The sequence below is a fragment of the Anolis sagrei genome, chromosome X, assembly GCF_037176765.1.
Source record: "Anolis sagrei isolate rAnoSag1 chromosome X, rAnoSag1.mat, whole genome shotgun sequence".
Taxonomy (NCBI): Eukaryota; Metazoa; Chordata; class Lepidosauria; order Squamata; family Dactyloidae; genus Anolis; species Anolis sagrei.
Window position 1 is genome coordinate 18,267,506 of NC_090034.1, and position 15,605 is coordinate 18,283,110.

Sequence of the window (15,605 nt, forward strand, 5' to 3'; positions counted from 1 at the left end):
ATTTTTTTAGAGCAGGGCAGTATAGATAACACTGGGTGGTGTAGAAAGGACATTGGGATCTACTTTTCAATAGTAGCAGCATAATTCTCCACAAATCTCACCAGGCAAAGGGAAATCACCCTGAGTCCCCTCGGGGAGATAGGGCAGGTTACAAATAAATAAATAAATAAATAAATAAATAAATAATTATTATTATTATCAGCCATCCCCTGCCAGGTGTTGCTGTGGCCCTGTCTGGAATATAATATATGTAATTTCTTTATGCTTGTGAGTAAACAGTATTTCTTGTTGTTTCTTTGTCAGTGTTGATGTCAGAAGGGTTGCCAAAGACCACCAGAAAACACAGTATTTTCTGTTGGTCATGGGAGTTTTGTGTGGGAAGTTTGGCCCAATTCTATTGTTGGTGGGGTTCAGAATGCTCTTTGATTGTAGGTGAACTATAAATCCCAGCAACTACAACTCCCAAATGTCAAAGTCTATTTTCCCCAAACTCCATCTGTATTCATATTTGGGCATATGGAATATTTGTGCCAAGTTTGGTCTAGATCCTTCATTGTTTGAGCCCACTATGCTCTCTGAATGTAGGTGAACTACAACTCCAAAACTCAAGGTCAATGCCCACCAAACCCTTCTAGTGTTTGCTATTGGTCATGGGAGTCCTGAGTGCCACGTTTAGTTCAATTCCATTGTTGGTGGAGTTCAGAATGCTCTTTGATTAACTATAAATCCCAGCAACTACAACTCCCAAATGACAAAATCATTTTTTTAGTGATGGTTAGTAGGTGTCTTGTGGCTAAATTTGGCGGCAATATGTCCAGCACATTTTGAGTTATGATGTCACTCAAAACAAGCAGAGCATTTAGATAGATAGATAGATAGATAGATAGATAGGGTGGAACCTGGACAGAACGAGGATTAAATCTGGAAATCTGTGTGAAGGCCTTACTTCTCTCCCTAAAGGAAATATCTGCAATAGTGAAGAAAGAGTAACTGGCCTTGTTTGCCCCATATATATGTTTCTTTGGTTTTGGGATCTGATGGCCATGGGCAGTTCTGAATTGTTTAGCTGCAAAGAACCTTAAAAAGTAATAAGATAAATCATAATACACAGAGCAAATAGATTTATTAGCCTCTAATGCAATTTATTTGCTTTTCATTAAACATTCTGATAGGGTCTTATTAAAGTACCATGTTTTATTTATCAGGCCGCCTCTGTGAATGGGCAAAAGGGGGATTTTTTTAAGAAAGAGAGAGAGAGAGAGAGAGAAGGGAGAAAAGAACGAAAGAAAGAGGAAATCTATCAGCTTAGGGCATTTGCTGAATAACATGTTTACTGTGCTAGAAAAGAGAAGGAGTAGCCAGGGATACTTCTGTCAGAACAAGAGACTGCTTAAGGCAAAGAGAGAGAATGCAAAGAGGAGGGAGGAAAATGGGGGGAAAGTGGCAATAAGGGACTTCATTTCATATTAGGCTTTGGGTCCCTTTTCTTTTGTGTGTGCCTACTACTATATCTCGGCTTTTAATTCCCCCACTCCTCTCCTTTTTCCCCCCTTTTCTTTTTGCATTATAAATTAATTTGTGCTGTTCAGTGTAGCAGTGATATCTGAGTTGCTCCAGCTTACGATATATACTGCAAAGGCATGGACGTCCACAGCGCATGAAAGAAAACCCTCTTTTGTAAGTCTCTGGTTTATTTATTTATATAGATAGATAGATAGATAGATAGACATATGATTTTGTTTAGCCATTTCGTAACAGGGTGTTGGGGAGCGGAGGTGGTGCAGGCTTGTTACGAGAGCTCTCTTTCAATGGGGAGGGAATCTTTGGCTTCCCAAAGGCCCCTTTTTCCAAGCCATGTGGGTGGGGTTGCTGCAGCAAGATTGCTATAGATGTGCCCCCTTTTCTTTAAGGAGCTTTCCCCAATGTTGCCATGTTTGCAACTCTCAGGTTGTAACAGCTAATGACTTTTCAAGTTGAGAGCTGTTTGTCAGAATATCAAAGAATCCTCTAGCGACCAGTTTGCATTTTAGCTAAATGGGGGCTTTGTGGGGGAGGGAACGGGGTCCCTATTTAAAAAAGGTTGTGTTCTCCCATTAGTATATCAAGCACAGAGAACACAGAGTGCAACGAATGGCATTGATGAAATTTCTGTGTACATTTATTATTCTTGAGCCTTCTTCCAAATGTTTTGTGCCACTTGGTATACGTTTTTAGCTTCCTCTTCTTTGGCATCTTACTTTCTTTAAAGTTCCATCCCCGGTGAATATTTCAAAAGTTTTTTTTGTGCCTCTCTCTCTCTCTCTCTCTCTCTCTCTCTCTCTCTCTCTTTTCCCCCTCTTTAAAAGACAACTTTAAACATGCAAGGGGAATCCTGAAGTAAATTCTTGAGGGTTAAGCTGCCTTATGGAAGAATTAATAATGCAGGAAAATTGTCAAATTCCATTTTGAAGAACACTGGTATCTTTTTTGCTGCATCGTCATAGGACGGAGTGGGGGGGGGGGGAGAGGGAATTTGACCTCAAGGACAAGTTTGGAGCAGAAATGGTTTAATTTGCAGATCACATCCTTTTTTTATTGCATGAGGACTAACTAGATTGACTAATGAATAATTATTGCTCCATAAAATAAAAAAGGGGAGGGAGGCAGTCAGCAATGGCTGCATACTAATTCTGGGGAGGCACATGGCGCTCTCTTAAGTAAAAAAGTAAACATGCGATTCCCTCCCAGGGACTTCAAGGGCTGTTTGCTCATGTAACCCGACACAGTCGCCTCTTGTAATGGGCTGTCCTTCTGACACATTTTATTGCCATAAAATGATATGCTGATACATGCATATGATCTGGCCATATGTGTGTGTGTGTGTGTGTTATGATGTATGTTTGTGTGACTGAGGAAGAAGAGGGCAGAGGAGGAGGAGGAAAAAAAGACTCTTCCACACTATGCACATATTCTTAATCTAATTGCCTAAAGCAATTTATTATTATTTCTATTCTTCTTGTTACCTTTATTTTTAAAAAACTGTTCCTGTGAAAATGAAGGTTGTGGTACAAAGTGCAAGAAACTGGGAATTGCAATTTGTGTGTGTGTGTATGTGTGTGTGTGGATAAAGAGAGAGAGATACACACATATATATTTCAAAGCATTGAAATTTGAGTCGCTATATTATTCTCTTTGTTTCTTCTCTTTTTCCATCAACCCTCACTTATAAAAATTGAATCATTTTCTCTTTATGTACAATTCCTATGAGAGCTTAATATTGATAATAGTAATAATAATAATGGTGTTATTATTGCAATTAGTATGTAGCCTAGCCATTCTTTTTCCTGCTCTTGTGTGGAGATGCCGGGTTGCATTCCTGATGCAAAACGGCTCGGGATAAATCGGAGTTCAAGCTTCTTGCACAAATCAGGCATGCAAAGTCCATCTGGGTGCATATCTGGAGGCAAACCAGCCCGATAGATAGCTAGTGATCAAAGATAGGTGGATAGATAGATTTTGAGAGTATTTAACTTTCTATGTACTCTCCATCTTTGCCTTGTGTCTCCACAGGCACCTTTCCATCTTGACTCTTCTGGAGAAAAGGGATCCCCTTTCTGTTTGTCAGGTGTGGGTCTCTTAGGGGGGGGGGGGGGGACTCGAGAGGAGGGGTATCATTGGTGGTGAATCATAACAGGCTTTTTGGTCCCAGCTGGACAGCGACATTAATTGCCCAAACCCTCATGGCTGTATACGATGCTCCTCTTTCTCTCCCGCTCTCCTTCTCTATCCTCCCTGGGGATTGTTTTAATTTGAATTTTGGTGAGTGGTAAAGAGACCCTGCCCGGACTAGGACCCATTTGACAAATGAGCAGCGCCGTATAGCATCCGTCGTGCCAGAAGGAGTCTCCCTATGAGAATCCCTCTCTCGCTCTGCCTCTTTCTCAGCCTCTGTACCAGAGAGCAGCTTTCAATGTGGAGAAAACCCTTCACACGCCGAATGTCACCAAAGGGGAGTTTTCAGTCGCTCGGTGTAGTAGGAGCTGGAGGCGGCTTTTGTTTTCTCGCTTATTAAATCCATCCCCTCCTCCTTTCACAGTCCTTCTTCTGTCCCTTTCCCCCTCTTTTGTTGACTTGTTTGTTTGCGGGTGGGGTTTAGCCGTTGGCAGAAAGAGGCCCCATCACTGCCAATACCCACATGCACCGCAATGTCTCCCAAGGCCTTGTCCTGACCAAGGCATGTAGGGCTTTGAGCAGCCAGATCTGGGGTAGTGAGAACCTAAAAGAGCCCCAGGCAGACCCGTGAGTGTGTGGGGGACCCTGGAGACATTTCTCTCTTCTTTTGGTTCTATGTGCTTAAAGAGAACACCTCTGAGGCGGCAGCAAGAAAGGGTTGGTGGCAGTGTGGTGTTGGTGGGGGGGTGGGAAACAGAGAAAGAGCAAGGGATTGAGAGAGAGAGAAACAAATAACCCATCTTGCCCGGGTGAGTCAGGACCAACGTGTTCACATGCAAGCCCCGTCAGTTGTCCTACGTCGAGTTCAGAGCAGCAACATGCAACAACCGATCACGGGGACAACCTGCGTGGCACTTCCGAATGTCAGCATGTGTCCTCAGCTGTCCTGTGCCTTGACTTTTATGTACTTACAGCAGGTAAGTCGGCGCAACTTTTCCTTTGCCTCTCTTCCTCCTGTCTTTCTCGTTCTCTGTCTCTCTCGGTTTGGTCATTCCCGCTACTTGTCACTGTATTGTCTGTACCTCATGGAGTGGAAAGAGCTTTCTGCCTGAATGGAATGTGTAATTGTCTCTCTTTCTTTCTCTCTCTCTCAATCTCACGCGCGTACGTTTTGTGTGCTCCTTTGTACGGCAGCGTTTGAATAATCCAAATTTTTCATTTCTGCAAAAAAGTGCTCTTCTGATACTATGTTTAGTGGCATCACTTGCTATCTTGTGATACCAAAATTTGGGAAGTTTTACAGTGTATCTGTCTCTCTTTTACCCTCCCTCCTACCTCCGCCTGGCTTTTCTGTGAACAATTGCTATGTTGGATTCCTAAAGACATTGCTTTGTTAAGGGATGCAGGATTTCTGTGACACCAAATCTAGACAATATTTGTGTGTGTGTGTGTGGAAATGAAAATACTTATCCTTCTCCCAGTTCTCCCTCCCCCCCCCCCCCCCCCCCCCCCCGAGTATTAAATGATGTTCCAAAGTTTAAACCTCTTCATGCAAATTATGGCATGTGAGGTCTTTGTTGAAATAAGATGCAGATGGAGGACAAATAAAAAAAGGAAGAAGCATGTTTTCAATAAAACTATAGAACTTGATTAGTTTAGATTATGAGTGATTGTAAATCGGTGACCCCCATCTGGGCATTTGCAAATGGGCATTTTGTTGGGGGAATTTCCGTCTGGGGCAGATAGGATGTGAGCATCTCCACCTTAAGTTATTTTAAGCATCTTGTTCTTATTTTCGCTCACTTTTTTTTTTACTTAGGCATTTTTTTTCAAGTCCATTGCTCCATTTCTCATGAAATCATACACACACACAAAGAGAAAGACTTGCATCCTGCTAACACTCAGCATTCAAGTCCCTTTACTCAGAGGTAAATCCCATAGCAATCAGGAAAGGTTTTCTCCCTGGCAAATGTGGTAATCCTCAAAGTGTCGGCATCTCAAGGCGCCCCGGTTTCTGCTCAGAATTTGTATTGTCATGTATAGTTTTGTGAGTAATAAGCTAAGCCTGGCATGAGAGAGAGGATGTGCGGTGGATTTTAAAAGCAAGATTAAAACATATTGTCATGCAAATGTGATTAATTGCATTTATTCTGTTGAGAATGCCATCTCCCCCCCCTCCTCCCCCTTTATGTGTTTACTATGGCTCAGCTGAAGCGTACGGTACAGTGGCGTTTATCTATTAACAGTCAGCTACTATGCTAGTTTAGATGTCACACAGAGAATTGCACCGAGCAATGCTTCCTTGATTGCCTCTTTTATTTGTTTAATTTTTATAATCCAAATCCAAAAGAATATATATATATTCCTAATTTCTAGGGATGCCTCATCTTGCTTAAAATAAAACCAGACAGATGGCATGCCCTGATGTGTCTTTTAAAAGGTGGGCAATTACAGGAAAGCCTTGTGTTTGCAAACAAATTGAAGCTGCTCCGGTGGATTTCTCTCGCATGCATCTAGGACTCTGGGCTGGGAATTGACTCTGGCATCAAGAAACAAAACTGTATATTAAAAAGGTTCATGTCTATGGACTAGCATATGGATGTATGTGGGAGGGTGTCATGTGCTCACAATTAAAATTAGCCTTAAGCCTATCGGATCTAGTTTAAAGGGGGGGGGGGAGTCTTAATTTAAAATCCCATTCTTGCTGACTTGCCTTCTGTGTGTGTCTATTAAAACAAATGGCTTATGGGGTATATCTTTAAAGATGTATGTCTTTCTGCATGGATGTATTAGAGGAACAAGAGATGAAAGAAGGGCAGTGAAGGAGGAAGATAGAAAAAAGGAGGGAGAAGGGGGTAAGAAAGAGAAGGAGGGAGGGAGGGAAGGGGGAGTGTTTCCTTCTATTGTTTAGTGAACTTTTAAAAAGGTACCATTTAACATACCAGCTTGTGAAAAGTTGACTGTGACCAAAGGTGAGAGGTCAAGCGTGCCCCACAAGGAGCCGCTAAAGGATTACATAAATACTAGGTCAGGTGGTGAAGGGGGAAAAGGGGGTGAGGGGAAAAATCTCTTCCCTCTGTGCTGAACTGCATGAGCTGTGTGCAATCATTGTCTCCCTTCCGCCATGCATTCCTGATGTAAGGAAATCCATGCAGGCAGATGATGGCTTGGAAGTGGTGCGTCCAGGGGCGCCTATCCTGCTGTAGGCAAGAGATGAGGAGTTACCATCATGCCTGCCCAAATGTATTGTCCCCTGAAGATCCCCCCACCCAAATTGCTCACAGGGTTCCCTCCGAGGTGTGGAATGGGGTGCCATTAATTTTTCTCACCCTTTTCACTTCCTTCTTATAAAATTATACACACACTCATACAGAAGACATGTTTCACAATGTGGCAGTGAGCACCCTATGATGAAGTTCAGGCTACATGGGGAAGGAAACTTAAGGTTTGTCCAGTCACTTTAAAAAAAAACTCCAAAGACTATATGATACTAAACATATTTGACTCGCGTTGTTCTTGCATTTATGAAAAAAATAAATATTATCTTAAATTATATATTTATCACATGTGATACTTGGGTTTCTTGCTCTCCTCATTCTTTTCCTATTCTCCTCCTCCTTCCTGTCCTCCTTTTATTTCTTCTTCTTCTTTCCCGCCTTCTCCTCCTCTTCTTTCTCTTCCTCCTTCTCTTCCTCCTCTTCCTTATTTTTCCTCTTCTTCCCCTTCCTCTTTCACTTATTTCTTCTTCTTTCCCGCCTTCTCCTACTCTTCTTTTCCCCCTCCTCCTTCTTTTTCCTCTTCTTCACCTTCCTTCTCTTATTTTGTCTTCATTCCCTCCTTCTCTTCCTCTTCTTTCTCTTCCTCCTCCTTCCTTTTCCTCTTCTTCCCCCTTCACTTCCTCTTATTTATTCTTTTTCTTTCCCTCTTCCTCCTCTTATTTCTTCTTCTTCCTCTTCCTCCTCCTCCTCTTTCTCCTCCTCCTCTTCTTCCTTCTCCTTCCCTTTCTTCTTCTTCTTTCCCCCCTCCTCTTATTTATTCTTCTTTCTCTCCTCCTTCTCCTCTTCTTTCTCTTCCTCCTCTTCTGCCTCCTCCTTTCTTTTCTTCCTCTTCCCCTCCTCCTCTTGTTTTTTCTTCTTCTTTCTCTCCTCCTCTTCTTCCTCCTCCTCTTCATCCTCCTCCTTCCTTTTCTTCTTCTCTCCCCTCCTCCTCCTCTACTTCTTTTTTCTCATCCTCCTCTTTGTCTTCTTCCTTCTTTTCCTCATCTTTCTCCAGCCAAAGAGTGCTGGGGGGCGGGGGGGGGGGGGAGAGAAAGAATAAATTGTATAAGAGAAAATCTTGCTCTTTGGGAATACATATTTCCCTATTAGATTCCTGGCAGAATATCTGGGTAGGGAGGGGGGGGGAGGGCATGGGCATGGCTTCCCCCATATACTTTATTGCTGAGCATCACGTAGCCCTAACTAGATGTCGCTCACATTCTTCTGCTGAAATGTCGACCTGGGTCTCTTTCTCCCAAGCCTGTTTGCTAGTGATCTGCCATGACTAACAGTTAACAAAATTTGGAATGACTCTTCCACTCCCTCCAAATCAATAACTTGATAAGCCACACCCATTCTGCACAACTTATTTGCATTCCACCACAACTTAGTGGCATTCCACCACAAAAGCAAAACTTGCTGAAATAAATACAACACACACTTTTTATTTTATATCAATTACTAGCTGTCCCCTGCCATACATTGCTGTGGCCCAATCTGTGTATATGTGTTTTGTGTGTGTGTATTTGTGTATATGTGTACATGTGTATATATGTGTGCTTGCATTTATATATATGATTTTGCTTTTTAAGTCTCTTCCACTGTGTTTTTCAGAATTTTTATGTGTGATGATCACTTGTTGGCCTGATAGGTGTATTGTGTCCAAATTTGATGTCAATTTGTTCAGTGGTTTTTGAGTTATGTTACTCCCACAAACGGACATTACATTTTTATTTATATAGATGAAGTATGCACCTTCTCAGAAGTTGATATAGGCAAATGCATGAGTCAGAGGGTTGTTTCCTTCTTAATTAGAAAACAGACATTTTTCTCCCCAACTATAGTTTCCTTTCATTTTTCTTTCAATGAAAAAAAGGAGAAGTCTTAGACTCCCTCATTGAAAAGGTGTTTGCCTACTCTCCTGTACAACAGTAATTTATTTCTTGATGAACCCATTCAGTTTATAGGCTCTCTGTTCCTTAGCTGAAATATCTTAAAAGGTCACAAAATAGGGGTGCCCCTCCCCCACACACACACTAATGGCAAATTGTGTTTTGCAAGTACTGTTGAGAAATTCTTACAGCCCCTAATAGTGTCCTTGTTGTATTTTTGATGGTGCACAACAATTTATATTGATATCTTAGAAAACTGGGAAGAAGAAATTGTTAAATCCCAAAACCTGAACTTAAGGCTTTGCCTGTATTATAGATCAAACGTTCCAAAAAGGTGAGAAAGGGAAGTAATGCCAAAGACTGATGTTGACATCCATCAAAAGACTCTGTTCCAACAGCTTATGAGGCAGTTGTATCAAGTGTAGCATGAACATTTATCAAGTGTAGTACTAAATATCCTCAAGCGTAGTAGTAAATTTGTAGCTAAATCCTATGAATATTTGACGGACTTCATAGGGGGTTAACTCTGTATTGGGTCAAGAGGTTTTAGGCTTGGACGTCGGTTTTAGGATATTATATATGGGAATAGTGCCTGTACAGTGTAAATAACTGTAGAAAAGAGCATTATGGAGAACAAGACTGGCTAGGATTTGCAAAGCCCATTGTTGAAGTTTGGGATTCAGATATAGCTTACTAGAAACCTTATATTTCTGCAGCATAAGATTAGAAGATCCTTTGATTTCAGAAATCCTGGTATTCCTTTTTAAAAGACACCATTTTAGCCAACCCTATCTCTTATTTTTTGGAGGTACGATTTTGGCATCTCTAAGTAGGGAGAACTCTGAATTGCTTTCCTTTGAGATAATTTTGACATCTTAAATTGATTTGACTTTGGAGAGCCAACCAGCAAAACCAAATCACATTGAGGGGGCTTAAAAGATCAATTGCACTTGAGTGTGATACAGTGTTTTTTCCACTTCCCTTGTTTTGCAGCACAGTGTTAACTCCTTGAATAAGGATTCAGTTCAACAGTCAGGAAAGATTCCCCTACTTTACAAGGGATCAAAAAGGTGCCTGGTTTCATTCCATCCAGTCAATGTGCCATCAGAAAGAGTTAACAAAGGCAACTGTTGCAGCTATTTACTGTTTATTTAGTACAATTTTTAAACACGTCATAAAATGAGTTATTCTTGGCACTTTGTGATTCAGTTATGAACAAGCAACATGTTGCAGAAACACAATAAATCAACAAAATCCAACACAGTATTGTGGGGGGGGGGGCAACAGCTGCATAGGTATGATGACAACATGATAAAAGAGAGTCAACCATCATGTGCAAAAGAGCTTCCCCTAAGTTTTCTGTTTCATAAAAAATGAATGCACCAGATCTTGAATTATGAAATATATCAACATCTTACAAATGCCTCATTGAGAAGAAATGTCAATGTGACAATGAAAAGATAACGATTTATCAAAGGACGTCATTTCAAAGTTGGGAAGACAAGGGTTGCCACCACAACACAACAATACCACAACAACAGCAAGAGCAAACACATGTTGCTTTTCTCCACAGATTAAGTGGGCCTAATGAGTGATACACATACTTGATGTTTTGTATTTGTGTGAAATGTGACTTCAAGTTGTTTTCAACTTTTGGTGACTCTACAGTCAACCTATCATGGTGTTCTTTTTGCCAGATTTTTTAAGAGGAGTTGTATCACTGCCGTCTTCTGAGAGGCTATGACTTGACCAAGATCACCAAATGGGTTTCCATGGCTGAGTGGGCAATTGAGCCCTGGTCTTCGAGAACTGTAGTCCATACACCATCCTGGCTCCCCTATAGGTTATGTTAGGAAGCCCCAAACTATTTTTGTTACCACTATGTCATGTTCTTAAGTTTCCGAAAGCTCTCCTAAATTTATTATTTCAAAGAAAAGAGCACAAAAACACTAGAGAAAACCATCAAAGCATTAGACAACCTCCATCCACCTTCAGCATGATTTTCAGGAGCTAGAAAAAGTGGAAATCATTTACAGATGATGTTCAGCCCTCAAATAGTAATTGTGTGGTCTATCACAGAGGTCCATAGGTATGCTCACCTACCAAAGCTGCCAATCTTTACCTTCAGGCTTGGGAAGATGTATGCAGAAGAAGGTGTCCCTTGGATGAATTGTCTCATAGATTAAAGCCTCCACTTTGAACTGGAAATTGACTAAAATATATAGATTACTGTAATGCGTTCTTCATGGAGCTCCCTTTGGAAACTCTTTGGAAACTTCAGCAGATCCGAAAGGACATAACTTAGCTGTTGACTAAACATGTTGGTTACAGAGTCTGTGTGTTTGTATCTCCCCCTGTTGAACAGGTTCACTGGCTATCAGTCTGTTTCTGAACACAATTCAGAATGCTAGTTACAACCTTTTTAAAGCCCTATGTGGTTGGGTCCAAACTATCTGAAACACCATATCTTCCTATTCATGACATCTCAAGTTTTAATACTTTCAGGGAAGATATTTTGGTCTCTCTGTCTTCATAGGAATGCTTAATAAGGACACAGAAGGACCTTCTTGATGGTTGATCCCAGGTTTTGGAACCCCCTTCCATGGGAAGTCCACTTGGCTCCTTTCTGTTGGCAGATGAAGATCTTTTTGGTCAGGCAAAATGATATATTTCAATTATATAGAGCAGTATGTGTGAAGAGAGCCATTGTGGTGTTGTGATTGGATTGTGACTCTGAATTTGATTTTTGCTCAGCCATGAGTGACCAACTGCAAATCTCACATTCTCAGCCTAATATGAAGATAGTGGCAAACCTCTTCTGAGCAAATTTGGCCATGGAAATCCATGGAGGGCTAAGATAGATACAATGTGAAGGTACACAACAATGAAATATGTGTGAATGTGTATCATGCATTGTATTTTACATTTTTATTAGTAATCATATTTTGAATGGGAGAACCAATGGGACATAGTGGTTTAAGCATTAGACCCTGGAAAGCAGGGTATGATTCCATGGTTCTTACCACAAAAACCCATATGGCCAGAGACCCAGAAGGGATCATTTTAGGGTTGCCATAAGTCAAACACAATTTAAGGTATGCAACATGTTTAAAATATTTTTAAGCAAAGGGGGAAGAGTGGTTTTTTTTTTTAAAAAAATGCTCTGTATCAAAAGTCTTGCAGACATATCCTCTGGACTGGTGGAACTTTTCAGAGGCAATTCCATTTCCTAGCACAGCCATGGCACCATCGATATCATAAGATTGGTAAAGTTTTCCCCACTTAATGATGATGCATGCGGTTTGTTTTAAATAGTGAAGTGATTTGTACAAAGGGTAATTCTTCTTAAATGGAGCCATTTCTCATGCTGGACACTAGCAGATCGAAAGCAATTGAACTGAAACTTCAATATCAACCTGTTTTGTCTTTTGTGGCATAGATAGTGACTCCAGAGAGCAGTTTTCCTGCTGGAGAGAACTTTCTTTGCCTGTTCAGGATTAGCCTTGTATAATTATTGAGTGGACTAGCTTAAAAAAAAACAAAGCAAGACAAAACAGGCCAGGCTCTAATGTTCTAACTTATTAGCCAGTTTTGCATAAGTCATATTTCTGTAGGCATTCATTTTTCCCTCCTTCAGAACTGTATTGTCTCTCTGTCTGGAAACCAGAGCTGCCACTAAATGTTACTTGAAATGAAAATACCAAGTTTGATAGTATCTCTGGGGCTAAACATATATTCTAGCCTTGTCTACATGGCCAAAATAAAGTGGACTCACAGCTCAGATGCTTCAGGGAGTCCACATGATATATGGCTGGAATTGCAGCAGAATCAAGCTATTAAAGTCAATGGAAGATGAGATTTCCTGGAAGCTCCAGAGTGATTGCAGAGTTTTGAAAGTATCGGCATCTGGATCATGTAGGACCTAATTTGCTACCCATATGACCAATAGATCACCACTGCATTGCCACCAGCAAGCAGCTTCCAGAGCCTTGTTGATGACACATTTTGAGTGATGTCACTTCTAATGCTGAGCCATGTGATCTAAAATGGGTAATCACCATGAAGCTTCTGGAAAGGAGTTGCGTGCTGGCCATGATGCAGTGGCCTCCTTGGACCAGCAAGCATGTTGACAGCCAAAGGGCTCTGGGGAAACTCCTAAGCTTCATCAGAGCAGCTCCACAGCCCTTTAAACCAGATTTACTCAGTACTTCAACAGGCAAATCCTTGTCCCCTGAAAGTATCCCACAAAGCCTGTGTCCTTTCTGTCTCACTGACCCTTATCTATGGAACTTATTTTTAGGGGCTAAATACATGTTCACCAGAAAGGATTTCATGGATAAAGTCCAATGAAGGGAAAATGAGGGAATCTCTGTGGTATCGATGCAAAAGGTGTTATTTGTGCCCAAGGAAAGCATACCGAGACCTATGAGTACTTATGTGGAACTAAAATGAAGGTTAAATTCTGACCCTTTCTAATATTCAGCAATGGGTGGATATCAAGAGCATGGGAACCATTTTATTTCCATAGTTTTGGGGAACCTGTGATTTATTTCTCCTGCATTGATGGAAAACAAAGTAGCTTTTCTACTTAAGCTGCACAGCTTTGCTCAGAAAATGGCATGTGTTCCTACAAAGTGTTCAGGTTCCAGCACATTGTGTCTCCTTTATATATTTACACTCTTGTTGTCTATGGTGATTCCATTCAGATGTCTTGTCGGTGTGTTTGGCATTTGTTCCTGAGATTCCGTCATAACTAGTATAATTAGTCATCATTATCAGTCATAAAGAGCCCCCGGTGGTGCAGTGGGTTAAACTGCTGAGCTGCTGAACTTGCTGACTGAAAGGTCATTGGTTCAAATCTGGGGAGCAGTGTGAGCTCCCGCTGTTAGCCCCAGCTTCTGCCAACCTAGCAGTTCCACAACATGCAAAAGTGAATAGATCAGTAGGTGCCACTCCGGCATGACCCGGCTCTTTGGCTTAGAAATGGAGGTGAGTAACAACCTCCAGAGTCAGACACAACTGGACTTAATGTCAGGGGAATGCCTTTATCTTTACCTTTTATCAGCCATCTTCATCATCAGTCATGATCATGCCAAGAAAATCCTATGATCCAGTTGCTGTAATTTGGATTCAATCTGAAGCTGCATAACAAAAATAGTGATGTCATGCGTAACCTCACCTCCTCAACATAGGGCCAGTGTGTTTGAGAGAAAAAAAGTGGTAGATCTCCCATTCTAAATGCAGGTGAAATATTTGAACAACTTTGGGGGCTTTTCCGTTTGGAGAAGATTTGCCAGTCCTTTTTCCTCCCCCTTCTCTTCCTCTTCATTTTCCTCCTCTTCTTCCTGTCCTCCTCCTCTTAATATCTCCTACATGTCTCCTACTTTGGGAAAGAGCAGATATCCCCTGAGTTTCTTCCCATTCTAAAATCCAATGATTCACCTGAGAAGAAGGAATCCCTTGCTTTGTCTCAAAATTTCACACTGGAGGAGACTTGATGGCCTGTCTTTCCGCACCATCATTTTTCTTTCTTCCTTAAGGCTCATTTCGGCATGGAGAAAACCCAATTGCTTTTCTTTGTCATGAATCTGTCCCGTTCATCGACTGTGCCTCTTTCTGTAAAATTATGGACTTGTTTCAAAATTACTTCTAGCTTGTGTGATAGGAATGTCTAAAGCATTTGCCGGTTTAAGGAATTGAAGGCTTTGTCTTATATTCATTTCTTGGGCAACTTATATCTGAGAAAATACAGAAATGTTCCTTCTGCATGTGTGGAGAAAATGGAGAGTAAATGACCAATACTCATTCACTATCTGTTTTGTTAATTTTCTTATTGCTGTGCTTTGTATAATTGTCAAGTAGCTTATGGACTAAGGACAATGTTGTTGGAGTTGTGATTATTTTTGCTGCTGTATTCCCCTGGGTTTCCTGATCTGTTTCATTTCAGTACTCGGAAAAAAGAAAAGGTAGAAATTGCCACAATGCACACTTCAGTTGGGAGCCCCCAGTGGCGCAGCGGATTAAACCACTGGGCTGCAGAACTTGCTGACCAAAAGGTCAGCAGTTCAAATCCAGGGAGTGAGGTGAACCCCCGCTATGAGCCCCAGCTTCTGCCAAACTAGCAGTTTGAAAACATGCAAATGTGAGTAGATCAATAGATTGTTTTAATTAATGAAAACAAGGTTATTTTATGTTTGTCAATAAACCTCTGGGTTTGTGTTGGAAAGCTCTTTCCATGGAACCCAAGGAAGGTGTTGTAAGAACGATATCCTTGGCGTCCTTTTCTATTCTTGGTTCTTGGGCTCTTCTATTCCCCCTCCTCCCTTTCTCTTGCACAGCCTAATGCAAAGTGGCTTTTGAAGAGATCAAGTACCCCGTGTTTCTCATCCTGAATAATAGCTCACGAGGTCGTTTTGACTACAGCTGTGTCAAACAGGGTCACTCCTCTCAGCCACAATCACAGGAAGGAGTTTGTGCTTTAGTGGAGTGTCTGCTTGCTTTTAAATATCACCGTTGGAAAGGAGAGGAGAGCGGGGATATAATAAAGGAAAAGGATCAGTTTAGGAGGTCACAGTCTGCTTTGGAAGATAAGAGGAAGATCAGCCAGAGGGGGAAAAAGTTGCCTGTCTTTCTCTCTGCAGTAAGCACAGGTAAAAGATCCCTGGCTTGGGCCCACTTCTTTTCATTCAGCTCTTGAGAGCTTGTCTATAAGAAGGTGTTGGCTTCTCCCTCTTCTCAGCCTTCCTGCAAATCTTTGCTGATATTCTGGACTGAATGTTTCCAATAGAATCAATGTTACCTGTAA

The 15,605-nt window shown here is 41.3% G+C and overlaps 1 protein-coding gene across 12 annotated transcripts in view; it reads left to right on the forward strand.

Moving 5' to 3' along the window:
- The window catches only part of RBFOX1 (RNA binding fox-1 homolog 1), a 1,606,230-nt gene that overhangs the window by 1,267,164 nt on the left and 323,461 nt on the right, over positions 1–15,605 (forward strand). For 2 of the 12 annotated variants that reach the window (XM_060786606.2, XM_060786607.2), the window contains exon 1: positions 3,652–4,628. The exons of 9 other annotated variants lie outside the window; for them this stretch is intronic. In XM_060786606.2, the coding sequence (XP_060642589.1) occupies positions 4,485–4,628 (144 nt within the window). In that variant the 5' untranslated portion in view covers positions 3,652–4,484. Of the gene's footprint in view, positions 1–3,651; positions 4,629–15,605 lie in introns of those variants that run through there. One more of the 12 variants, XM_060786602.2, reaches the window with a different exon arrangement.